At 39.4% G+C, this 27,500-nt stretch overlaps 1 protein-coding gene across 6 annotated transcripts in view; it reads right to left on the reverse strand.

Moving 5' to 3' along the window:
• The window catches only part of Stk3 (serine/threonine kinase 3), a 270,202-nt gene that overhangs the window by 189,120 nt on the left and 53,582 nt on the right, over nucleotides 1-27,500 (reverse strand). For all 6 annotated transcript variants that reach the window (XM_087558952.1, XM_087558957.1, XM_087558954.1 and 3 more), the window contains 2 exons: nucleotides 5,867-6,031; nucleotides 5,318-5,485 (listed from right to left, as the gene is read on the reverse strand). In XM_087558952.1, the coding sequence (XP_087415078.1) occupies nucleotides 5,318-5,485; nucleotides 5,867-6,031 (333 nt within the window). The remainder of the gene's footprint in view (nucleotides 1-5,317; nucleotides 5,486-5,866; nucleotides 6,032-27,500) is intronic.

Below are 27,500 nucleotides of genomic sequence, written 5' to 3' on the forward strand. Positions count from 1 at the left end.
ATGCTTGCCTGTATCAATTGTATGTCATAGCTAAAGCAAAATAGAAAAGCATCTACATATGTTCGAGAAGCTTGTGAAGTGGGATCATATAACCCTGGGAAACCTATTGCAGCTTAAATCTGTGTATTTCTTGTTAACCACTGTAACAACTTGCTAATAAAAATTAAGAAAAACTGAGGGTATCAAATGAACTGAAATGTACTAACTAAATACAAGTCCTTAAAGATCATAATGAAACTTATTAACAGGAACATATGTTCAGTATAAGCCACAATTTTTATGTTAAATTACTTCTTTCTTTAATATCATTTATTTGATTACAGAATTTGAGATTAACAAGCCTTTCAATGAAAATGGTGAATTGTAGTATATAAGTCACTGTGATGCTTACAAAGTCTCCCTTATCATGTATTCCTTGCCTTTCACTACAAAGCTCAATATTGTGTAATTATGCTATTTACATGAGCCCATCTGTAATGAAGAAGGTTCTATTTATATAAAAGTGATATTGAAAACTGAACACCTACACACACAATCTGTATGAACATAATCAACACTTCTCTAAGACATAGTAAACAATTCTTTCTGTGTCATGTGTGTGTGTGTGTGTGTGTGTGTGTAAAAACATAATTCCAAAAGTCAAATTTGATATAAAGCCTATTTCTTACAAAAATATTATATATTTTCAAGCATTGTGAACTTGAAATTACAGTCAACTCCTGTCAACATACCAATGTCCAAACCACAAATTCACTGACCTTGTATGTTTTCTGTAACAACTGCCACCTTAGCTCTCCACCCTGGACATCACTGTAACTGAGAATGCAACAGCACGAGCTAATGATTCCCCTGCCATGTCCAAAGCTCAGAACTAGAAAATGGCAATACTCTTGTTTTGATTTCCTTCATTAAGGGGACAGGATCTGAAATACTCAAAAAAATTTTAAATTTATATAGATTGTGTTAAATAATAAATAAAAGGCTGAAAGGCAGGCTACAGGGGAAAGAGGAGTGTTTTAAGCTGTATTTTATTAGCATTTACTGTCAAATTTTTTATTTCCCTGGCCCTAAGTTGTAAGTAAAATATTTAATATTGTAAGAAAGAAGAATCTGAGGTCAACATGTTTCATACCAACACAATAAAAGAATTTTCAAGATAGAAAAGGGAGCCTGGCTCACAGTTGCATAGCAAAAATATTTGATTTTGAATACTTTTATTGATAGGTCACTGTGTCAGGTTCAATCCAAAAAAACATGGGAGGCATGCTTCCTTTAAAACTAAGATCTAGCAGGAAATATAAGACAAATGCCTCATTAAAAGCTGCTAGACACATTCCCTGGAAGTTGTGGGTCAGCCAGCCTGGGGTAAGCAGGTGTGAACAAGAGACTGTCAAACCAGACAAAAGGCAAGGTCATTCTCTTTATTCTCTGGCCTATACCCATGCACGAGTGCATGCACATACTCTCACTCAGTCACGGTCACAGAGACCAACACGTGAGGTCCAGATATAAACATACATATTTTTAAAAACTCCGTTTGTCACCACTAGAAAGGAGAGAAAATCTGTCTGCAGCCTATTATTTCTGCATTATTTCCGTGCTATCTCCAGTAGCCGCTGGAGAGGCCACCTGAGTAGGGTAATGCCTTGGGTGCTGCGTTGGCTCTGATTCCTCCACGGTACCAATGGACAACCAGCACAAAGTCAGAGGAAGGCAGACACTACCTGTTTTTCCCACAGCAGAAATGTTTCCTAAGAAAGAATTGCAACTAGCATTAAATAGGAATCATTATCAGAACTCAAATCATTCATAAAAACTAAAAAATACTGCAGAATGGTATATAACAATTCTACTTCTTTAATGTATGGGTCCAATTCCCAGATATCTATCTCACTCGAGCCTAAGAACTCTGTGAGGTGAACATAAGAGGGGCTGTCACTGCTAATTTGCAGTATCTAAGGAAATGGCTACAACAGTCTGATCCCAAATCAGTCCGAGAACTGAGGCTGCCTAAGTAGTATGCTGATTATGTGTGGTTGATGAGGCCATACCCTATTAAAATGGTCAAAGGGCACAAGATGGCTAACCTGTTCAGGGAGCTTACAGGTTAGCAAATGACCTAAGTTTGATCCCTGAATTCAAATCTTGGTTTTGCTACTGCCAGTTAAGTCATATTAACAAATAATATTAACTCTTTACTTAAAGGTTTCATCTAAGCTATGTAAGATACCTACTGATATTTCAAATATATTTTTTCACTGTCCAATTCTAGTTAGGGCCCTGTTTTTTATCACTCTCAGAAGGTTCTTTTATCTTACCCACCACCCACCACACACACACACACACACACACACACACACACACACACACACACACCACACACACACACACACCACACGCACACACACACAACCATTGATAACTGCATAAGACTATACAGATCACTAATTTTATTATTTCATTATTAGCTTTACTACCTACCTACCTACCTACAATAGTTTTACATTCTATGTTACAAATGGTAAAATGTGTTTCATGAAATCATTAGTCCAAGGAAAAGCAAAGACAACTGTTTCAAAGGGTCTGAAGGAAAACCGAGAACCAAATAAATACGGTCATTTCGGGGAAAGCAAGGGTCCTTGTAAGCAAGCAAGGATTCAGGTTTTGGAAATCTATCTTCTGCATAACCTGGCTGTTCTCAACACATGCATTCTGGTACTCAAGTTGTGGAATAGCTCACAATACAAGAAAGATTCAAGACTATTTACATAGCAACTTAAAACACATTGTGGTGGGTTGATCTGATGCTGCTTAAATTCTAGTGCAAAATATTAGTTCCTCGAGATGTGGCTGATCTGACCAGCAAATGCTCATATAGTCAAGTGATGTCATGTGAACCTTTTCCCCAAGTTAACTGCTCAGTGACTGGGCAGTGGAGGGAGAAAAGGGGGACAGGAGGTTCCAGAAGGGGTTGCAGGTAAAGGGGGGAAAAAAGATGTAAGAAGAAGCCGCCGCCATGGACCAGAGCCATAGGGCCAGGAGAAACAGCAAGTAAGAAGGGGTTGTGTGGCTGGGAAAGGAGTGAGTCTAGTCTAGATCTGCCCAGTCTAAGCATGTGGCTTATAAATAAAACATCGGGACTGTGTGTCTTTTATGTGGGCTTATTAGGATGTAAACTAGAACTACAATGTATTACTTTTGGGAATGCCTAAGCTTACTAGCCAAAGAAAGTGTGCAAATTATAAGGAGAAAAACAGAAATCTATATGGACTGCAGTTGTCAAGGAAGGCCTCAGACTTGTAAATAAATAGAGGGAGCAGAGATATGGAGCAGCACTGGCTACTCTCCCAGAGGACCCAGGTTTGGTTCCCTGCAGCCACATGGAAGCTCCCTACTATCTATGCCTCCAGGGTCAGGGGATCTGATACCCTGGACTAGCCTATATGGGCAACACACACCAGACATATATACAGGCAAAACACCATGCACACTAAACAAACAAACAAATAAATAAAACCCGAGTTGGGACTTGAAAACCCAGCAGGAGTTAAAACGATAGGAAAAGAGACCAAGGAATCTGTGGTTGTTTGAATAAAAATGGCCCCATAGGTCCACAGGGAGTGACACGATTAAGAGGTGTGGCCTTGTTGGAGTAGGTGTGGCCTTGTTGGAGAAAGCGCATCACTAGAGCACAGACTTTGAAGTCTCAGAAGCTCAAGCCAAGCCTAATGGTTGATATTTCTTCCTCATATCTGACACTCCAGATACAGAATTCCAAAAACCTCTCCAGCACCATGTCTGCTAGCACACTGCCATGCTTCCCACTATGATGATAATAAACTAAACCTCCGAACTGTAAGCAGCCCAATTAAATCTCTTCCTTTATAAGAGATGCCTTGGTGTCATGGCATCTCCTCACACCAATAGAACAATGACTAAGACAGCATCCTAGGAAGATGTTGCAATATAGTATATCCAAAGAACTTTTAAAAGAAAAATACTATACTCTAATATTTTTTCACTATCAAGTAAGTATGAATTCAAACTCGTGAATTTTAAGATCATGAAAGCAGGGGTCACATACTCTAATTCCTTTCAATCTGGTACAGAGGCTTTAACATGGCCAATTTAATGTGCTAAACCACTTGTTTGGGCAAGATTTACAAAGGGTAGAAACAGAATGGCTACAGTGTCAGACTCACCTCTAGAACTTAGCTAAAATGTTGCAGATGAACTGTAAATCTTTCCTTAGGACTTAAGTCCATCTGATCAGGGGATCATCCCATGAGTAATATCCTGCCCAGAGCACCGGAGGTGACTGACACCTGAAGAAGGAAGAGCTCCTGTCCCTACGCTGACTTTGCCACTCTTCATGTTCTTTCCAAATACATGGTTTATGCTATTTTTACTTTTTCATATTGCCAGGGGAGTTTACATGGACAAAGATAATATTCATGGAGTATAACTACACCACTAAAATAATTGTGCTTAAATATATCACTTAGATGTTAAGTATTTTCAATACTGCAGTTATCTGTACCATAGCAGCTTTGTAATAATAAACATAATTCCAATTTACTCCTCATTAGATGTTCAAAAGTATTCCGTTTTCTTCATCTATTTATCACTTGCTCTCCACATCACCCTGTCTATCTTTTCCATAAATATGCATACAAACGTAACTCCCTTTACCCTGCATCCTTTCCTAGGGTAACTACGGCCACTAGATGGCAATAAACATGTATTGTATGTATATACATACACACATATACATGTATGTGTGTGAATATATGCCAGAAAGTCACATATCACTATAACCTAAAACCTATGTCATTGCAAACCCTAAGACAACAACCTATACTTCAGTATGCAAGATATATATACTTCAAATGCAAAAATTACCAAACAAACATATAATACTTTTAATATCAGCTTAAAGAACATACAAAGAAGAAGGAAAAGGCACAAAAAGGTAAAAACTGTAGACTGTGAGTAAAGACTAATTTCTTAAAACCTTTTCCAGTAACCTTTGGAAAATAATCAGCTAAAAAACAAGGAAAGAAGAAAAAGTCTCTTCTACTGAAAAGTAAGGAACCCATGGATACTGGGTGGAGGAGAGGAGTGCTTGCTGCAAACAAACAGCTGTCAGAGCTCTTTCTCACAACTCACAGTTCAGTGAAAACTGGTCAAAACTTGTTATTCATCTTTAATCATCTACTTCTTCTGCAGAGAATCTAAGCTCCCTTTGTCTTTGTTCTATTATTACAAAACTGCAAAACTCAAAACCAATGCTTATAGTAAAATATAATTCTCTTACCCTCATTGGATGTATATCAGCATAAGGAGGTTTTCCTTCTGCCATTTCTATAGACGTAATGCCAAGGGACCAGATGTCAGCCACACAGTTGTAACCTATTTCTTGAATTACCTCGGGAGCCATCCAAAACGGGGTTCCTATTACAGTATTGCGTTTTGCCATCGTGTCCTGCAATGATGTCACATACGCATAAATACTACACAAAAACACAAGATAAAAGGTATAACATATTCGCTAAAACGTGCTATGCTAGTAACACAGATTCTATTCAAAATACCAACAGCTCTTAACTCATCATGATAGGGTGATAGCGATGAAAGCAACAAGCCAAAATATGCCAAGAGATCAATACCTTTTCCCTCTCATCAATGTGAGCATTCTGATGGTAAATGTACGTGGTACCTAGTGATCCTCACATTGTAAACAGACTCAAATATGGCTTCTCAGCATAAGAGTAACAAAGCTACCCTCCCATACCCTCCTAATTATCAGTTTAGTCAGTCAGTCGTAAAAATTGTCAAACATATAAAATTACTAAGGTCAACTTACTGTTAACTGGCCAGCCACTCCAAAATCTGCAAGCTTTGCATGTCCTTCTGTATTGAGGAGAATATTCCCAGCTTTTATATCTCTGTGTATTTTCCTCATAAAATGCAAATATTCTAATCCTTTCAACGTGGATTTTAGAATAGTTGCAATTTCATCTTCCGTTAACTGGAAAAGAATATTTTTAAAATCATGTTGAAATACAATGTTAGATGAAGTCACAGAAGACAATATCAGTAACAAGTCCCTCGTGTGTCTGTGTGTGTGTGTGTGTGTGTGTGTGTGTGTGTGTGTGTGTGTGTGTGTGTGTGTGTGTGTTTCAAGAAATGGTTTCCCTGTGTAGACCTAGCTATTCTAGATCTGGCTCTAAAGACAAGGATGGCCTCAAATTCTGAGATCCACCTACCTCTGCCTCCCGAGTACTGGGATTAAAGGCGTGTGCCACCACAAGGCACAAGTATTTAACAGCCATTAAACCTCTAACAAAAAAGATCAAGGTTAATAAATTACAAAATTCCTGCCCTCTACCCAATGCCATCATTCTATTATTACATGTTACTTATGAAAGATTATAAATTCCTTTAAAATTATCTGTGATGCACATAAAATAAAAATGCACATCCTAAAAGTCACCTTGATTAGAACTCCTCATTTCCCTTATGCCACTACAATTTGACACACTCTACCGAATGAGCTACATATCCAGCTCCTTTTTAAAAAATTATAATAGGACTCTTTCATATAAGGAAGTGGCTCTTGGTGGGACCCTGAATGGTCACTAGAGGAAACAATCATGTCATTAGATGGTTGGTTGCTCAGCCCATCTCATGACATGTGACTTACCTTTGCCCATATATCAGATCAACATAAATGGCTGAGCTACAGAGGAAGGCATACTCTGACAGGAAACAGGTGGTCACAGAAGAAAAAAGGTCAGTGGCAATTGCCACAAGGGAACTAGGCAGAGAACTAGATGAGGTCTGGGAGGCTTGTTGGATATCCACAAGTATCTGACAGACTGCTTTTGGCTTTATGCTTCTAGCATGTTCTGGGCAAGGCAATTCAGGAGATGCCCTGAGGGCTGTCCTGGGGACTCACATACCCTGTACCTGTGTAGTCACTAAACTACACCTCCAGCCCCCATCACTATTATATTACCGTATCAGTGACATCGAAAGCCAGGCATAGAAGAACAAAGATCCTGCAGGTTCAACATCCCTGACAACCTACGGACCTCAAGGGCCCACCTCACCACCTGCCAATACTATCACCCAGAGACCCGTGTCTTTAATTCATAGACCAGAAGGATGCTTAGCCAAACCATAACAACAGTGCTATGGTTTGCCCTGGAGTTATCTGTATTTTGATGCTAATTCCACTGCCTCGAGGACAGCTGCCTAGTCTCCTACTGAGGAATCAGGTGACTTCACCAGAACCTTCTCCCCATTGAATTTGTAAAATACAGGTGAGGGGCAGGTACAGGATAGAAGGAAGCCTGTCATTGGAGGAGAAGGAAGGATGGGCAGGAGAGAAGTTTGAAGGAAGAGGAGGAGACTGGAACGGAAAGGAGGAGGGGGGGAGGGGGGAGGAGAGGAGCTGTGGCAGGAGAATATGGTGGGTGAGGCTAAGAGTCCACGCTGTACCTTCACAGGTTGTTACAAATGTTTTTAAGGGATGGATATGTATTGGGCTTTGTATGTTTAGGTGGGCAACTATATCTTATCAATTGGGTCAGATTATTGTGTTGTGTGTTCTTTTATGTGACGGTTTGAATGTAGGAAAGTGTGCGGCGACAGCAGACACAGGGCTGCTGCAGAGTTGGGATGTGTTTCCGCCACTGAGGTGCCGGACCTAATCGGGATAAAAGACAAAATACATTTTTTATTTTTTATATTTTTACAACAACACAACAAATACTTGGATATGACTGTGTCCTAAAAGGAATTCCAGTGATACACTGCAAGGTTTTGCTTTTGTTTGCTTGCAATGAGATCACTGATCTATGCCCATGGCTCTTCAACCCTTCTACATGAATGGCTTGCAGTCACACTCAGAAAACAGGAGATAAGAGCATCATTAGTGTCATTGTGCCCGCTCTTTATAAACTCTAGATCATGGCCCCCAGTGGAGTAGCATAACTCAATATGGCAGCTATTGTAAAAGGTCTCTCTTTGGTTGGTGGTTTAGTCCCTGGGAGCTCTGGTGGGGCAGAATCTGGTTGGTTAGCATTGTTGTTCTTCCTATGGGGTTGCAATCCCCTTCAGCTCCTTCAGTCCCCTCTCTAACTCTTCCATTGGGATCCCCAGATCAGTCCATGATTGGCTGTGAGCATCTGCATCTACATTAGTCAGGTGTTGGCAGAGCGTTCAGAGGACGACTATACCAGGATCTAGATATAGAGAGAGCAGAGGGGAGGCCCTTGGTTTGTGGAGACTTGATGCCCCAGCATAGGGGGTGCTAGAGAGGTAAGGCAGGAATGGATGGGGGAGCATCTTCTTAGAAACAAAGAGGAGGAAGATGGGATGGGGGTTTGTAGAGAGGAGGCTGGGAAAAGGGACAACATTTGAAATGTAAATAAATAAAATAACCAAACAAAACAGTAAAACAGTATAATAGGCTATATAAGTTTTATAACAACAACAACAACAACAACAAAAGGTTTCTGGTCAGCACATCTCCACTCCTTTCAGACTGGCCACCAAACCCAACCCTGCCTTCTACCAGGACCCCACAACCACAATAGCAGAGAATGATAGATCTGATCCCTCATCAAAGAAGCTTCCTTTTACAGCAGCAAGAAATAAACCATTAAAGAAAGTCATAACTAGTCAAAATGTAGATAACAAATACCAAGGGATCCCCAGGCGAAACTGATAAATCTACAGCACAGAACTGAACCCGAGACTCAGCCGGCATGGAAGAAGGGCGCAAGGCTTGTAAGGGCCGGGAGACCAGGAAATCGGCCTGAGACTGTGTCTTTCAGCTATGGCAGGGGAGCTGCGTCCACGCTGTCTCAGCAGCATGGCTGGTAAACAAGACCCAAACCATTCCAACAGGGGATATCCCAAAGTAGACTGAGCACATTTCACAGAGCCCCACCCCTGGAGGAGGAACTAAAAGCAATTAGCAACTGCTGAGAGAGGGAAAGTAAGGCTAGCCCAGGGATAAGGCTACCCCACAGATGAACTCCGGGACTGATTATCTAAAACCAAGTAGTCAGTCCTAGAAATATATACATGCAGACAAAACCGAACATATCAGCAAACTCTATTAATACATTTATTAACTTACATGTGTATATATGGATAAAGAAGAGAGGACTGTGGATTAATGGAGGGAGGGTACAGAAAAAGTAGGAGGGAAGAGAGAAAGGGTAAAAGATGTAATTATAATTACATTTTCTAAAACTAAAGGTTTCTGAACATGAAATAAGAAAAAAAATTCAAATTCCACTATATGATGAATCTGAACTATCTCTGCCAGGCTCACTGACTGTGTCATGTGACTTCACTGTAGCCTTGCCTCTGAACACATGACAGGCATACCATACACAGCACAGATCACATCAACACAATGCCAATGAACACTGTCAGAAACATGGGCTCAGATTTGAGACTACTGCATCTTAAGCAACATTTTTATTATACTATGAAGAGTTTTGCTTCTAGAAATATAGTAATTTAGAGCAGTGAGTCTCAATCTGGAGGTTACATATCAGATATTCTACATATATATTTGCATTATGATTTATAACAGTAGCAAAATTATAGTGTGAAGTAGCAGTGAAATAATTTTAAGGTTGGAGGTCAGCACAACAAGAGGAACTGAATTAATGGGTTACACTTCTTGCTTTAATTTCATTTTTAAAGGTTACCACATTAATTATGACTTAGAATTATTGCAGAATATCCAACAACTCTGCCATTAGTATGACATATAGGAAGCAGCGTGCTTCTGACAAGACCTCTTACTGATTCATCATCTGACTTTGCAAAAGGAGTTGAAAAGTTCAACCTCATCCTATGAATCTATCGCATAGTAACAAAAGGTTTTCATGTGAAAACAGTCTATCTGTAACAACTAAGTAAGTATACATTCATTTAGACAACAATCTTTTTCAATAAATGTCTATTGTACGGGCTCTACAGATACTGCTGAACATGCTTAATGAAGAGTAATGAGAAAACTAATAGTCCCATGCTTATTAAGCTTACAAATTATTTGCGGGGTTAGAGAGATGGCTCACTCACTAGTCGAGAGCATAAACTGCTCTTTTAGAAGACTTAAGCTTGGGTTCTAGGTAGTTCATACCTCTTATAACTCCATCCAGCTCCAAGACCTGACTCCCTTTTCTAGACTCCACTGGCACATGTGCACATGTGCACACAAGCACACATACTTGCATATTCTCTCTCCCTCTCTCTCTCCCTCTCCCTATCCCTCTATCAAACATAATTAAAACATTGATGATCTACCTGCATTTGGCTCTGACCTAATAAAGGTGGAGTGGGTAGACAGGAAATTAACTTCATTGTGCTATATTCCTGTCAGTAAGAACTTCCTCACACTTCTCCACGAGTCAAACTGTTCCTCTTCATTTCATATCATCCTCTAATCAAAACCAATACAGTTTCCAATCCCTTAGTGTCTGGACATAAGCAGGCTTTGGTTTTACACTGTGTGATACAGTATTATTTTAACAACTCATTTGAGTGTTGACAATCAAAAGAATATTTGAATAAAGTTAATGATATGTTCCCAAAGGAGACTGCTATACAACAATGAAAGCCCAAGCAACAATGTAATTTCACAAAGCTGAATGAAGAAATCCAGATGTTGAAGCAAAGAATTCTATGAATCTCTATATAAAGCATAAAGAAAGCAAACCCTGTCTGCATGGTCAGCAGCTTATAGCTTATCCCGGTGTTTAAAGGGTGTACTTATCTGATGTTGTCCATATGTTTTTAAGCTTGGATTCTGAATATCTGAATGTGTCAAGAGCTTTGAACCTAAAACATACTGTGGTTTCTGCCGCTTTACTACATTTTAATAAAAGAGGTTTAGGTTTGGTTTGGTTGTTTTTGTTATTGTTGTTGTTGGTTGGTTTTGGTGTTTAGTTTGCTGTTTTTGAGGAGTCTTTCAATATTTTGCTAGATGCTTAAGAATACAATAAGGAAATAACTTTGTCTAATTCTCGACAGGAAAGAAAGCATTCTTCACACTTAGTAGTTTGCGTGTCAACTTCGCAGACTTCCCACATTATGCTTGCTCTTAAAGCTCACAGCCCTGGCAGGAAATCTGTGCCCCTTCCTTTGGCTATCTGACTACTGAAACAAGGGTACGCAAAGGTATTAGAATTCCCCCTCCCAGGAATGCTGGGAAAGGGAAAAGGCTGAAACATGGTTCCATACAGAAAGGAAACTTATCTTGCAAGAAGAAATTTCACTCAGTGCTGACAATTGGTAGGACAGTCTAGGAGTCTAGATAATGACAGATCATGGGAAGAACACACCTCGACCAATTCTATTTAATTAAGCAAACATCTTTCTTGCCTATATTATGCTTAAATTTCGAGTCAAAGCCCCTAAAAATGGACCTGGGGTGGTAATCCCTGAGCCTCTTTCTTTGTTCCTCTTTCTTTGTGTCTGAAGTGAATGAACCTTCTCTCTCTGCTTCTCACTGTACTTGTGTCTTAATCAGTCTCCTGAGAGCAAGTGGATAAGCCTAGGTTTTTATCCTAGCAACCTCAATATCATGCACATTTTAGTATGTTTTAAATAGAATATCTAAAAGTTTATGGGCTACTAAGTGTCTGCCATATCTATGTAAGTTGGGCATGCACAAGCAAAGGTCTCTGCTGGCCTCTTCCACAGAGAAGCTGGTGTGTTGCATTTCAACAACAAAGGCTCCTTTATATTTGTGATTGCCAAAAATTTCTATCTCCTCCCACCTCAAAAAACTCATTTTAAGCCAGAGGTTGTTGGTGTACAACTTCAATCCCAGCATTCAGGAGACAGAGGCAGGTGGATCTTTGTAAGCTCAAGGCTAGCCTGGTCAACAAAGTGAGTTCCAAGACAGCCAGGGCTGTTACATGAAGAAACCTTGTCTCAAAAACAACAAAAAAACAAAAACAAACAAAAAACAAAAAAATTATTGTAAGCACTAAGGAGGAGAAATTTTCCAAAACAGAAGCATGGCATCATCTTAATTTTTGATTTTACATTATTAAATAAAAATTACATGAGGCCATTATTTTAGACTGAGCTCCTATACTAGACACCATGAATCAACAGATTAAAAACCAAATGGAGTCACTATATTAAAGCCCTGGTCCTCTTGTTCTCTTTCTCCTCTCTTGCTCTTGCCTTCCCTTCCCCCTTCCCATCTCCTTCCCCCACTCTCTCCATGTGCTCATGGCTGGCCTCTACCCCTTTATTCCTCTTCCTCCTCTTCCTCCTCCTCCTCCTCCTCCGCCTCCTCCTCCTCCTCTTCTTCTTCCTCCTCTTCCTCCTCTTCTTCCTCCTCCTCCTCTGCCTCTTCTGTCTCCCTCTCTCTATCTCTCTATCTGCCCCCCGGCCCCCCTCTGTGTCTCTCTCTGTCTCTCTCTCCCTGCCTTTCTCTGTCCCTCTACTACCCTTTTAACTCCCCTTCCCATACCCTGAATAAACTCTATTTTATACTAAAAAATAAAAATAAAAAAGTAAAAAGATAAAGCCCAGGTCACAAAACTGAAGCTAAATTGTTATCTGGCAATTAAGCAACTAGGAAAATAAGCAGTAGTCACCAAATTTCCTAAGCGTGTCTGTTTCAAATAACACAAGAATGAAGTTCCCTGGTGACAGTTATAAGGAGACAGTCTCATGGTCCCTCTCAGGCAGTGACTACAGTGTGCAATAGCAAGAAGAACTGGCAAGAACATGTACTGTCCTCCAGTTTCCCCAAAACATGACTGCCCGCCAAGAGCCCCAACAGGCAGCTGACTGACACAGACTCAGATGCTTACTCTCAACCATTGCACTGAAGCCAGAGACCCCTGTGGTTGAATTAGGGAAAGGCTGGAAGAAGCTGAGGAGAAGGGCAACCCCATAGGAAGACCAGCAGTCTCAACTGAGCCAGAACCCTGAGGTCTCTCAGACACTGGGCCACCAGCCAGGCAGCACACACCAGCTGAGATGAGGCCCCTGACACACACAGCAGAGGGCTCCCGGGTCAGAGAAGACGCACCTAACCCTCAAGAGACCTGAAGCCCCAGGGAGTGGGGAAGCCTGGGGGGTGGGGAGGGGGCATCCGCTTGGAGACAGAGGGGTAAGGGGAATGGAATGAGGAACTGTAGGAAGACAGGGAGGGGTGCAACGACTGGACTGTAAAAAAAAAATAAAAGTAATATTAAAAGAAAGAAAATAAATCAAAACAAAGAAAAGGTTTTACATGATAGCAACATATTTAATTACAACAGAAAGGACGGAAAGATGGAAACTTCAAGGTCACCTAGGTATGTCAGAGAAACATAGTCTCAAAAAATTGAAATTATAATTTAAAAAAAAACTTTGGGAGCTGGAGAGATGGCTCAGTGGTTAAGAGCACTGACTGCTCTTCCAGAGGTCCTGAGTTCAATTCCCAGCAACCACATGGTGGCTCACAACCATCTGTAAAGAGATCCGATGCCCTCTTCTGGTGTCTGAAGACAGCTACAGTGTACTTATATAGAATAAATAAATAAATCTTAAAAAAAAAAGTTTAGATAGGGAGGTTCAGTGGTCAAGACTAGCAGTTCAATTACTAGAGGGAGGCAGAGAGCCAGAGAAGGGAGGTAACTTTAACCTAACCAGAAGGGGCTGTCTAGAACAGTGGTTCTCAACCTGTGGGTCACACCCATCTGTTATCAAAAAATAAGGCCAACACTCATCTTCCTAATACATGGAATTTCATTTTGAAATCATCTCTGGTTTAAATATTTTATTTATATAAAAATTATAGCTTTACCCAAAGTGGCTAGATTTCAAGTAGAAATAGTTCCATTATTTCATAAAATTAAAGGTAATAATGGTGTTTCATATCTATAAAAAAATACATCAGTTCAAGTAGACACTGATTCAACCATTTAAAAAAAAAAGTTCAGTGTGTTGGTAGTTTTGTGTTAATTTGAGTCAAGCTAGAGTAATCTGGAAAAAAGGAACCTCAGTTGAGGAAATGCCCCTCCCAGTCAGCCTACAAGCAAGCCTGTGATACATTTTCTTATTGGATGATTGATGTGTGAGTGTCTAGCCCTCCATGGGATGTGCCACGATTAGGATGGTGGTCCTGGGTAATAAAAGGAAATAGGGGGAACAAGCCAAAAAGCAGCACCCATCCATGGCTTCTGCCTCAGCCCCTGCCTCCAGGTTTCTGCCATGGCTTTCCTCAGTGATGAACTTAAAAAGTGTAAGGTGAAATAAGCCCTTTCCCTCCCCATGTTGATTTCTGGAATGATGCTTTATCACGGCAATAAAAACTGTACAATCAGATTATACTGAAAACTTTTGGAAGGAAAAAAAAACCCACAAAGATAATCTACTTCCAACAGAAGGAAATACTGAGGATTTCAGCTAGAGGATGGAAAAGTCACAGATCAACTATCAAACTACAGCTAATGCTTCCTTCCAATTCCTTCAAGTGGAAATTATCAGCAGGAACACTCTGTTGATGAGTTTGAATAGATGATTCTCAATGCATTAGGGTTTAAATTCATTCTAACACTAGATGAACTGGCAATGTCCTTTTAAAATCATTTTGATGACATTTTATAATTTGTTCTGAAAGACAGAGACACAGAGAGAGACAAAGTCAGACACAGAGAGAGAGAGAGAGAGAGAGAGAGAGAGAGAGAGAGAGAGAGAACAAGAGAGTGCACAAGAGAGTGCATAAGCCATAAATGAAGCACTCAGCAATCAGGGATGGAAATAAGACGTTTGTAGCTAAGCTAATACATTAAAAGACGGAAGTCTACATCTGGTTTCAATCTTACTATGAATTCCCTGGCAAATTTAAAAAGAATTTCATTGTACAAAAACAAAAAGATGGTTTTGATAGGCTTTAGTCCTCTGGTTACTTTTGTTTCTAGAGTCATATGATTAGTATAATAATATGATACATTTAATATGTCACCATGTATATGGTTTTGATAAAAAATGCACCCACCAACTTGTCTCAAGGGCAAATGCATAAATGATTTTAAAATAAACAGAAATCCTTAATGTTTTTAGTCAGTTAAAAACCAATGCAAGTGAAGTTTTTAAGTTTATACAAAGTTAGGAATTTACATTTTTAAAATGAGTCAAAAGTTAACTCATCTTCATTTAATCATTGATGGATATGAAACACTGTATCTATTACTTATATACTTATTACTCTTAGCTCACAAGGATAATAAAAGTCATTGTACTAGTGAAATCTAAAATTATATAACAAACTATAGTACTAAGTTTTACAATATGATTTTTGCATAGGATCTTTTTAAAAATGTGTGTGTGTGTGTGTGTGTGTGTGTGTGTGTGTGTGTGTGTGCGCGTGTGTGAATGCACATATGTGTACAGGAGTTTGCATAGGTCAAAGCATTGGATCCCCTGGAACTGAGATTATAGACAGTTGTGAACAGCCATGTGTAATGAGAACTGAACTCAGGCCCTCTGCAAGAACAAGTGTTCTTAGCTGCTTTAGCCAACACTCCAGTTCCTTTGTATCAGATCTTTAAAGAGCTAGCAAGATGGGTAAACGTCTTGCTGCATACACTTGATGTCCTGAGTTTGATGCCCAGAACACATGGTGGAAGGCAAGAACGGACTGAAAATTATCCTCTGACCTCCACATGCCTTTGACTGCTACATACACCTCAACTCGCTATATATCACACAGGAACACACATGTCATTAAACAAACAGATCAGAATGAAATAATATAATCCTAATAGTCCTTTAAGCTGGATCAAATCTTATCTCTTTCAAAATATGGCCTTACATTACTCAAATCAAATGTATCTACTCACTGATAACAACGTTTGAGTTATTACCATCCATTACTCAGTACCTATTGTTTTACCTAATACTCAAACATATACATAGAGGTGAGGCACAGATGGACTAAAGCCCGCTCCACTGTCTCCTTCTTCACCACATTCAGGACAGTTGGTGAACAAATGGCTGTGATACCATGAGATGCTATGGAAACACTGTACGACAGCCTTCCTTAAAGCTGGTCATGCAGCAAAACCAGCACTCTCAAACCCGAGCCATCGAGCATCCCCGTCCAGGCCTTGTATGGCCCTGGCTCTTGCCAGCCTTGGCTGCCATCTTACTGTACTGTCGTCCCTATTCGGGGAAGCTTCACAGCTGAAATAACTAACCTGACTCTTGAAGAGTGGGCAAAGTTTATCAAGTGTCCAAGGAGAGGAAATGAAACATGAATAAAACAAAAAACAAAAACAATATAGTTGTAGATCATCACAGCAGGCAAACTAAGACAAAAGACATGCACTGCATGTTTCCTCCAATTCCAAAAAGTGAACATTAAACAGAGATGTGCCAGGAGCTGGTAAGACGGCTCATGAGTAAAGGTGCTCGCCACTGGGAGTGAAGCTGAGTCGAGTCCTCTGAACCCACATGGTGCTGTAATGGAAGAAGAAACCTGACTCCACAAAGCTGCCCTCTGACAGTCATGCCATGCATGCATATACCCCCCCACACAATCAAACAACAAGCATTCTAAATAAAAATAACGTGATTAAAGTACATTGTGTGCATGTATGAAAACATCACAATGACAGTCATTACCTTCTAATCAATGCAGAATAGTGTGTATGTAGACACACACACACACACACACACGTACATACACGTGTAGTCCAGTATCAGTGACTAGTGTTTTGAGGTTTGTTTTTTTCTGCAACAGAGCATATGGGACAACAGGACAATGGGAGGGCGATGCTTCACACCCTAACAAATGCTCTTTGGAGTACTGAACCACTCTCAGACACACCTAGAAAACCAAACACATCAACTGGGGACGGAACTAAAACCCAGACTAACACGTTCAGGACTTGGGTTTGTTCTCTGACAGCGGAGGGGAAAACCAACGCCTAATGACTCAGGAAGTCCCACTTCTCTGAATACATTCAGTGACCATTAAAAAGAACGAACACACCGATACTTATGCACAGTGGTTTGGAGCTTTGACTTGAATGGCCAGAAACCAGAGCTGGAACTCATTTTACCCAAGGGAATGAAAAATACATAAGCATTCCACTACACTCCTGTGCCTACTATCATCATTTCCCACGTGTTTTAAAGCTATGACTTACAACACCTAAATAAAAAGAAAAGTATCAGCTTCTATACAAAACACTCCCTCTGCCATGATTCAGTATGAAATGCCCCAAAATGACTGATATTGAAGGCTTGGTACACAGCTGGGGTTACTATCTAATAGTCACTAGATCTTCAGGGATTAGTCTATTGATGGAAAGACTGACAGTGGAATGGGCTATTAGGTAGTGGGGTCTTACTGGAAAAACTAGGCAGCTGTGGGGCACGACCGTGAGAGACGTGTCATGCCCTGCTCTTCTTTCCCTCTGACCTCCAGCCCTGAGATGAGCAGCTTTACTCCCTGGGGCCTATTATGATCCTTCTGCCTTGTCACAGCCCAACAAACAGGGCATCCAGCTGAACACCATGCGCCCAATTAACCTTCCTGCTTTGTTTAACTTCTGGTGTTTTATAACCATGATGAAAAGCTAACATTCTCCTCAGACCCTAGTACACAGATGAGCTCACTGCAGCACCTCTGATTAAGAAAACTGCTATAACCAGAGGCTGGGAACCACAAGGACTTGAATGTATTGAGCAGACTCTCCAGAAGAATTCACTCACCACTGAACAGGAACAACAGACTCTTTCTGAAGAAGTTAGGAGCACAAAAGCTGTGACAATCAGTGCCACCAGGCACTGCTACCAAAATTTAGCTTTCATTGTGGAAGCTATTTTTGAGGGGCTTTTAAATTTTTTTTAATTCTTGGTGTATTTTAGGAAACTTTTTGTTTTGAAAACATGCAAAAAATTGTTCTTTTGGCCAGTCTAGCACATGGAGCTCCTACTAACATATTCTGACTCCCTAATAAGGCCGTCACTTCGCCATCTGCAGACCATGTCCTAGTCAGCCATCATAGCCACAGGGTAAGTCAGCTTCCACATCACGTCTAAATGTGTCCATTGACTGCTCAGAGAAAGCACAGCCTATTCTGAGCACTGAGGTCCAGGACATCATTCTTTCCTATGAGATCTCTGACTGATAGGTAGAATCCAGGCTGTTGGCAGCCATCTTATAGCTACAGAAGAAAGAGTTGGGCAAAGCTTACATTACTATGGTGGTATCATGACAGACAAATTCTACTCATTCTTTCAACCCTGAATCAAAACACATCCAGTACTAATTTTACAAAGAATTAACACCTGCACTTGGGAGACAGAGACAAGTAGATCTCAAGGCCAGTCTAGTCTAGATTATGAGTTCTAGGGCAGCCAGATCTCTGGAATGAGACTCTGTCTTTAAATAAATAATGTAAAAGTATGATGTGCTTTTCTATAACTTATGACCAATAGTTGAAACTGATACAATACCTAGAAGCTAGCATGAAAGAGAGAAGTCCCTAGAAAAGAGGGACTAAATTTTGTATAAAAACTTGACTCCAGAAATGCTAATGGTTATTTCTGAATCTATAACAATATAAGAACTCTGAACTGACTCCCATTTTCTGCCTCTAAGCAAAATGAATGTAATATTTGGGGCCAGTGAAAGTATAATAAACTTGTCTTTTATAAGATGCACGAGGATTCTTAAAAGGTCTCCGTTTGGCCACTTTGCCTATTCTGGCCAAACTACATGTTTACTTCAAACTGAACTGATACTATGTTCAGATTTCATGTTAGAAATCCCTCAATGACTCAGCTTCCATTATTTTTTATGATACACAATATAATTAAATAGGATAGTGACCTAAACCCTTCAAAAGTAATATGAAAGCTTACATATAAAACTTTATCCGAATGCCAATCAATCGTCATTTTCCAACTTATGATCCAAATTCTTCTCCCTCTCTCTCTCCCTCTCCCTTGGTTAAAAAATATAACCTAACAAGGGCTCTTGGGTATTCAGAATAAAGAGCAGATCACCATTCCATATCATCCCACCCAAAAGAAGAGATCTAAGAGTATAAAGTATCCAAAGTTTCAAGCAATAAAGAGTTACAGGACTCTTTTAGAACAACACAAACCTTCCTCTCAGCATACGTTAGGAACATAACTAGAATACTTTAACTGTTATTACATATAAGAGGGCAAAAAAAGTTTGTCTTTCATGAAATCTGGGCTGCACATGTCTGGCAAAGAAAAAAAAGGTTAATAATCTTTCACAAAGTCCCACAGCTAGAGATCTAAAAATGAAAGCTTTCACTGCTTACACCACATGTAAATACACATCTACATGCTGCTTCTAATCCCTTGATCTGCAGAGAGAGAACTGACAGTGCACTGTGAAAACGGTCAGTGGGCAGACATTTAAAGTCCTTTCCCACATGAAAAGAGTCCTGAAAAAGAGATCACAAAACACCAGAAAAGCACTCAATATATAAGAGGTTGTAAATCCAGTATGAACTGTATCTATTACACAAAGAGAAAGCACTCAACAAAGTGAGTGGGCAAGACAGACATGAATTAAACCAGTCACACACAGGCAGATATAAGCCCCCAGAAAAGGACATTATGGAATACAAATCCGCAGATATCAAAAGACATCTATTATCAGCAACAATATAACTGTAAGGCAAATTAAATTATAATAAGAATTTGGTATACTTTGAAGAAAAATATGTTTAAGGAAGCCCATAACTAATATCAATATGGTAAATACATTTAAATGCTCTAAATCAAGTGTTCAAATCAAAGCTACTATGAACAAAGCATTAACACTTTGTTTTTATAAAGCATTAATTCTAAGGCTAGTGGGATCTTCAGACATTGTACACTTGATCTTAGCCAAAAGGTTGAGAGTCGATCTTGAGATTGAATATCCAACCTGATTTTACAGAAGATACTCTTACTATGCCTACAGATATAACAGCTTCTTTACTTTTTAGTTAACAGTAATGCAAGTCTACTGGTGAGTGCTAAAGCTCTATCCTTGGGCCTGTGGTCCTCTGTACACCTCTAAGGAAACCTACCTGACAGGTACATTCATGAGATGACAGTACTTTCTGTAGTCTACAAGGGATGCTAAGCTGTCGACAATGTGTATGAGCAGGCTTTGCTGTGCCAGAAGCTGCTCTGACAGGTCAGTCACTCAGGTGTTATCTTTAAAAACACTCAATGAGTAATCATGTCACTGCACTCAATGCAGAAACTAAGTCACAGCACAGACATGACTTTGACCTTGGAATTCTGGTCTGGATTCCATGTTTTGGACAACTATAGCTCAGATTTACAGGGCAGGTTTTTTCTGTCCTCCAAGCCTACTTTTACTTCTTGTTGACTCCTTTTTCCTTTGGAAAAAGGATTAACCACAGTTCTTATCTCATGAATCTTATGATGACTAAATGCTGTAACATAATATAAAATATTTAGCAAAGTACGTGACATGTAACAAGTGCTATGCAAATACTGTTTCACAATATATACCAAAAGTCTTACAGTGGACTTGAAACAACCAGTACCACTGTTATAAACCTAACAGAATTTACCAAGGAAGACTGCCTTGATACGTCCTTTGTAATTCTAAGGATATGGCAATCAAAAAAACAAAACCAAACAAAAACAAAGAAAGAAAACTAGACTTTCTAATTATTTCAAAATAACAAATCTACCACAAGCTTCTAGGGAAAAGCAAACACACTTCAGTTTCTAGACTCTTCAGTTTAGAATTTCCTGTCCACTAGCCCCATTTCCCTAACCAGTCCTAGCATCATGGAAACACTTCATTCTGGTCAAAAACAGATTCTAAAAGGTTCTCTAGTGGAACAAACTGAATGTTGCCTATGCTTTAAGACACAAAATTTACCTGGTAATTATCATCCACATGGCTGGGTACTGGGCACTATGATAAAGTTCAACTAGAGGACAATAAGCTGTGGAGCCTGGAAACCCTACAGGGATCCCTAGAGGGACTCATGTTCTTCAACAGTCTGCTTCTCATCTTCTGCCTTAACAACATTTTTGTACAAACCCAACTGTGTGATTCTAGTGATATTTCTCAAAGCCTGAAAAGAAGAACTGCTAGAAGGATCCTAGAATACAACATGTTCACCTGTAAGAGATTAACACCTCACTCTTCAAAGTACTTCTGTGGAGGCTCACCGCTTAACAGCGGCCTTTGCTCTTCCAAAGACCTGGGTTCCATTCCTGGTACCCACATGAAGGTTAACAAACACTTATAACTCCAGTTCCAGGAGAACGAACTCCCTCTCCTGCCCTTCACAGGCACTCACATGGACCACATACATACATGTAGGGAGAGTATTCACATACATAAAACAAAAAAATAGATTTTTTTTTAATGATAGTCATTTAAACTCCTGAATTTTAAAGTATAAAAGTAGAGGGAGTGTGTGGCTAACACAGATGTGTAGGAGGGTGACACTGACTGTGGGACAAACAAACCTGAACTTAATTATCAAGTTGCTTGTCTCCCTCTGAAATCCCATACATTGAGCATGAGAAAAATAAAGACAGAGGAGACCGGAAGGAAGGGGAGAGGAAAGGAAGTGAGAAAGGAGAGGCAAGGGCAAGGAGGGGAGGGACAGAGAAAGGGAGGGGTAAAGGTAGCAATCTAGATGACTCTCAAAACAAAAACTAACTTATATAAAAACAAAACAATGTCACAGCAATTTGAAGACTGTGTGCATGCATGTTTCAGAATCACCATGTTATGGAATGAAATAATAAAAATAAAAAGTTCTTGCAAACTAAAATCTAACTGCTGAGATAGTCAATTAGAAAAAGTCAGAAAATTAAGTACAATAAATCCTCTCTCACTTCCTTCTAACGAAGGCAATGATACACACAAAATATTTATGTGCATGTGTGCATATATTCTATCCATTCTCTGCATGTATCAACTGGATTAAACACATCATTATCTAATGAAGAAAGCAGGGAAGATATCTAGAGTTTTTCCAAAGGTGAGGAAACACAAGTGTTTATGCCGAAAAAATAGAGTGTATCTTGAGCATAACTACTGAATAGGATTTAATTAAGCCCAGTCTTATTATAAACTTTTTTCCTTGTGAAATACCAGAAACATAAGAATTAAAAAAATGCCGCAAAATATTCAGGAGCAGTGAGAGCCACAAATACGTAAGGCATTGACAGACACTAGGTCCTATCAACACCACCAGATTCTAGAAGATGATATAGCCAAGTCTCTCAATTTTAAGAAAAAAATTATCTTTTATTTAAAATTCTTCATAGGTTACCAACTACATATAAAAGAAAGTAAATTAAAGATAGTTTCAGATATGTAAGAACTCAAATAGAGGGACTTATGTTTCACAAAGAACACAGTTTGGTTAGAATAAAAAGCAAGGAGGAAGCAGGAAGCATATAAGATCACTGTGGCACTAACCCAGGAATCCAGTGGAAAGAAAGCCCAAGGGTGCAGCTGTGTAGCAGACCTAAAATGCAACGAGTCTACATTAGAACAAGAAATCAGGAAGATCCAAGAAAGATCCTCAAGAAAGTGTCCGCACCTCTGAGGACAGAAACAGTGGGGAGGAAGACATTAGAAAACAAGCCGCAAAGAGACATGGGCTGCTTTGGTGCCATGGGAAGACAAGTGGGAAAATCTCCAGCAAAACAAAAGTACTAAGAACATGACCCTCACACAGACCCCCTCAAACATAGCAGCGGCCCTAAGGAACTGATTAAGAAAAAGAAAAGTCATCCAATCCAGATGCGGAGACCATTCTCCTTGGGTAAGCGAGGGGTTACACTGACTTTAGAAATGGAAACAGAGAAGCCATGGCAGGACAATGGAGGCTGATGTAAAGATCTCGTATTTACAGGTTATTATCAACGTTCTTAAGGGATGGATGGTACCGGGATTTGTATGTTTAAGTGGGCAATTATATCTTATCAATTGGATCTAAAAAGAAGAAGAAATGGAAACAGAATTCAAGGCTCTTACTTCCTCACCTAAGCTACTTTCGCCCTCACTCATCTGACCCTTTGGTCTCTAAGTCTCCATTTTTTTAAGTATTTATAGAGCATCTTACTTGCTAAGCACTTTCAAAAGCTAGAGATAAAGCAATGACCAAAATAAGCCCAAAGTGAGCTCTGTTGAATGGAGTATCAGTCAGTGACTGCTATTCTGTAAAGAATCTGCTAAGCGACTAGTTTTCTCCTGATTGTTTTAAGCTAAATAGTTCTCCCTTTCTCTTTAAGAACTCAAAACTCTTTACAGAACTGCATTTATCTTCTTACACTACCAGCTCAGACGTGAAGAATATAAAACCATTCATTAGCATTGTTTACATCATCCAGTCAACTGACATAGAAATGAAGAACTATAAAGGGTTATCAGCACTTAACAGGTGAGGAAGCTAAAGCTCTTTTCAGTTGTTTTCACCCCAGACCATCAATCTAGTTCATAGAAAAATTAAAACTTAAATTCAGTATGTATGCTGGGTCTGGGTTGTGTGCAAACAAGCTACCAAAAGAAAAACTGGCCCAAAGAAGAGACAATAGCACTGGGCAACTGCTCGGGATGTATCCAAGTACAGGATAAGCAGCTAAGATACAAACGTTCTCCCACATGTCCGTGCATAGCTTTGTAGTCAATTGTATTGATCATCGAAAACTTCAAACCCAAACTATAGCTTATCGTTTGTTTAAAAGCTTCAATTTCATAGCAATATATAATGTTTAAGATGCATAAATGTTTAGAAATGCTAAATGCACTTAATATTATAACTGCTTATTTTTAAATCCCTTCAAAAGGAACTTTCTAATATTAATCCCATAAATATGCTTAATTCCTGTTTTAAATGAAATTTAATAGTATAGTAGTAGTAATAGCAATAATATTAATGTTTATATAAACTTGGCATAAACACAACTGTTTTTCATGAACCAAAGGAAGTCTAGATTAAAGCTATCAAGGTAGGTATTTTTAAACATAAACAAAGAGTTATACACAAAAACATTACATCCTAACAGTCAGAAAACCAACACAACACATCCTGGTATTTCACATATACCAATGTTACCAGTAAGCCATCTTTTTGTGTACATTCTTTGATGTAAGGCCAAATCTACTCAATAATTTGCATTGTTAGTACCAAAATGTAACAATCATGAAAATCATAATCTATCCTCATAACACCAAATAGATGGGTGGTTATTTAACAGTCACAGGATGAGCAGCCAATTGATCCTGTGGCTTCAAGGAACACTTACTAAAGACTCAATAGACAAGAGTAGCTCTTCTAGGGACTTAGAATATTTCCCAGAAGAACATGTTAAACTCCTAGGAAACTCTTCTCCAGAACATGAAAAGAGAGTAATTAAATGTGACTTCAAAGGATATGACAAAATAGCTGGGCTATCTAAAGAGAAGGTTACCAAACTTACTGAGAAAAATACAAAACTTCCTCTACTACGTAAGTATGATACTGAAATTTTGTGATGTGTTTGTGAATCCAACCTCAAAATTCTGAAATTTAAGCCCTATATACAGACAACCCAATACTTAAAAGCCAAAGGACTCAGAGAATGCTGACAGTGACCTGTGGAGTACAGGACTCGGGACAAGATGTCCCACACTGAGATCCAACAGTGTCACCTTCATCCACACTCTCCCCACCACTTCGACCACTTGTTACCACAACGACCCTGGCCTGCCTGTGTCAGGTGTCCTTGATACTTAATGGGTAATTCTTACCCTTTAACCCCAATCCATCCTCAGTAGTAATCGCAGGGATAGACCTAATTAACCCCAAGCTTAATTCTGTGCTTTGATCTTTTCTTCCGTGTTTCACAAGGAAAAAAGTGCAAGTCAAGCTTAATCAGGGTCATAACATTTAAAAAGAAATTTGAAGCAAATTGTCAAACATATCCTGCAAATTCATCAAAAGGTCCAAGAACAACAACAAAGGCAAAGGATGGCACCAAAGGAGTAAACTAGATACACCTGGCTTGCCTACTAGTCACTAAAGGAGTAAACTAGATACACCTGGCTTGCCTACTAGTCACTAAAGGAGTAAACTAGATACACCTGGCTTGCCTACTAGTCACTAAAGGAGTAAACTAGATACACCTGGTTTGCCTACTAGTCACTAAAGGAGTAAACTAGATACACCTGGCTTGCCTACTAGTCAGGCACAGGTGAAACAACAGTCAAAATATAATAGCAGGAATCATTCATTGTGCCCCTTCAAGAGCAAACATGCTACAACAGCAGTTCTCAAACTGTGGGTCCTTTTGGGGTTAAACAACCCTTTCACAATGGTCAAAAAACCAGATAGCCTGTTTATCAGACAGATACCCTTCTTATCAGATACTTACATTATAATTTGTAACAGCAGCAAAACAGCAGTTATGAAGTTTAAACAGAAATAAATTTATGGTTGGGGTACCATAACATGAAGAAGTGTATTAAAGGGTTTCAGCATTAGGAAGGTTAAGAATCACTGTACTAAAACATTCAATCCACTCATTCAATAGATTACTATATAAACACAAACAGTCTAGGGAATAAAAGATTAATTTCAAATAAGTCAGCTTTTGTTGTTGTTTGGTTGCTTGGTTGTTGACAGTCTTGCTATGCAGCATGGCCTGACCTCAAACTCAGAATTCTCCTACCTTACCTTCCTGCACGCTAGAACTATAAGAATTAGAAAAAAGAAACGGAATTTTAAGCCAGGTATTTATAGATGAAAATTATGCAAATTCACCATGCCAGGAAATTGAGAACACTGAAAGGCTGAACAGACAATGTAACATTTTAATTCAATTCTAACAACCTGTTTGAATAAATAAACACAAGCCCACAGTGTATGACAGAACAGCAGCAAATTATAAACATTTAGGAGAGAGGCAAAGTACAAATAATGCTTATGTTATAGCCTAGATAAACATGAACTGGAAATCACACAGCCAGAATACAGCAAATACAGAGGCGAATGCCAGCAGCAAACCACTGAACTGAGAATAGGACCCCCGTTGAAGGAATCAGAGAAAGAACTGGAAGAGCTTGAAGGGGCTCGAGACCCCATATGTACAACAATGCCAAGCAACCAGAGCTTCCAGGGACTAAGCCACTACCTAAAGACTATACATGGACTGACCCTGGACTCTGACCCCATAGGTAGCAATGAATATCCTAGTAAGAGCACCAGTGGAAGGGGAAGCCCTGGGTCCTGCTAAGACTGAACCCCCAGTGAACTAGACTGGTGGGGGGAGGGCGGCAATGGGGGGAGGGTTGGGAGGGGAACGCCCATAAGGAAGGGGAGGGGGGAGGGGGATGTTTGCCCGGATACCGGGAAAGGGAATAACACTCGAAATGTATATAAGAAATACTCAAGTTAATAAAAAAAAAAAGTAAAAATAAAAATATATAATAAAGACAAATAAATCTTTTTTAAAAATGTTTTTAAAATGATAAAAAAGTAAGGACTACTGCATTAAGCAAGAACCAAACAAAGAATTAAACGGGAATTTATTGGTTCAATTAAAGGATGGGCACCTGGTAGAAAGTAAATAAATATTTGGTAAAAATCATGATATAGGCTCAAAGGGGAACCAAATGCAAAGCAGACTGAGTATGCACTCATGAATACTGACAACAAGCATAGAGTACTCCTATATATCACCAGAGACCCAACTAAAAACAGACTCAGAAAAAGGTACCACTCATGATAGGGGTGGGGGTGGAGGAGCCCCTAGAAGGGAATGCAATTTTTCAAGATCTATGAGAGTGTTTCAAGATATAAGCAAAGAAATTAATCTTCTGAGAACTGACTACAAAGATACTCTATAGTTATAAGTAGCAAATGTCAATTGACCCAAATTAACTTAGAAGTTAAAAAAGAGAATTACGGTATCAACTGTGCCTCAGATTTAGAGGCTTGTTTTGCTACAAAAATAGTGACTAGAGGAGAGACTGCACTCAGGCTTAGCAGTGTAGGCTTAGGATCGGGTAGAAAAGAATATGGAACTGTGTCACAACAAATAAACTTCTACCAGGAAAAAAATGGAGCTCTTTCCAAAATCACACACAGAGTGAATAGCAGGTAGGTGAAAGGCTGCCACAACAAATCTAGAGGCTCCTTTAGGAAGGGTTCTGCTGTGCTGTGGGTTACATAAACCATACCACTTTGCTGCCAGAAGAACTAAACCATCTAGAAAAACAGACCGCGTGATACCTGCCAAGTACAGAAGCTGCATCTTGTTTCAGAGCCAACGTATGAGGAAAGAAACCCATGAATATAAGCCCAAAAAAGGAAGCTTTTCTCAAAAGATGCCTATAAACTAGGAATAAAGTCCAAGAGGCCAAGAAAAAGAAGAAACGGTGAATGGTGAGGACCAAGATTAGAAATTCAAACCTACCAAGAAGTCATTGA

This window comes from Rattus norvegicus, chromosome 7, assembly GCF_021556685.1.
Source record: "Rattus norvegicus strain SHRSP/BbbUtx chromosome 7, alternate assembly SHRSP_T2T, whole genome shotgun sequence".
In the NCBI taxonomy this organism is placed as follows: domain Eukaryota; kingdom Metazoa; phylum Chordata; class Mammalia; order Rodentia; family Muridae; genus Rattus; species Rattus norvegicus.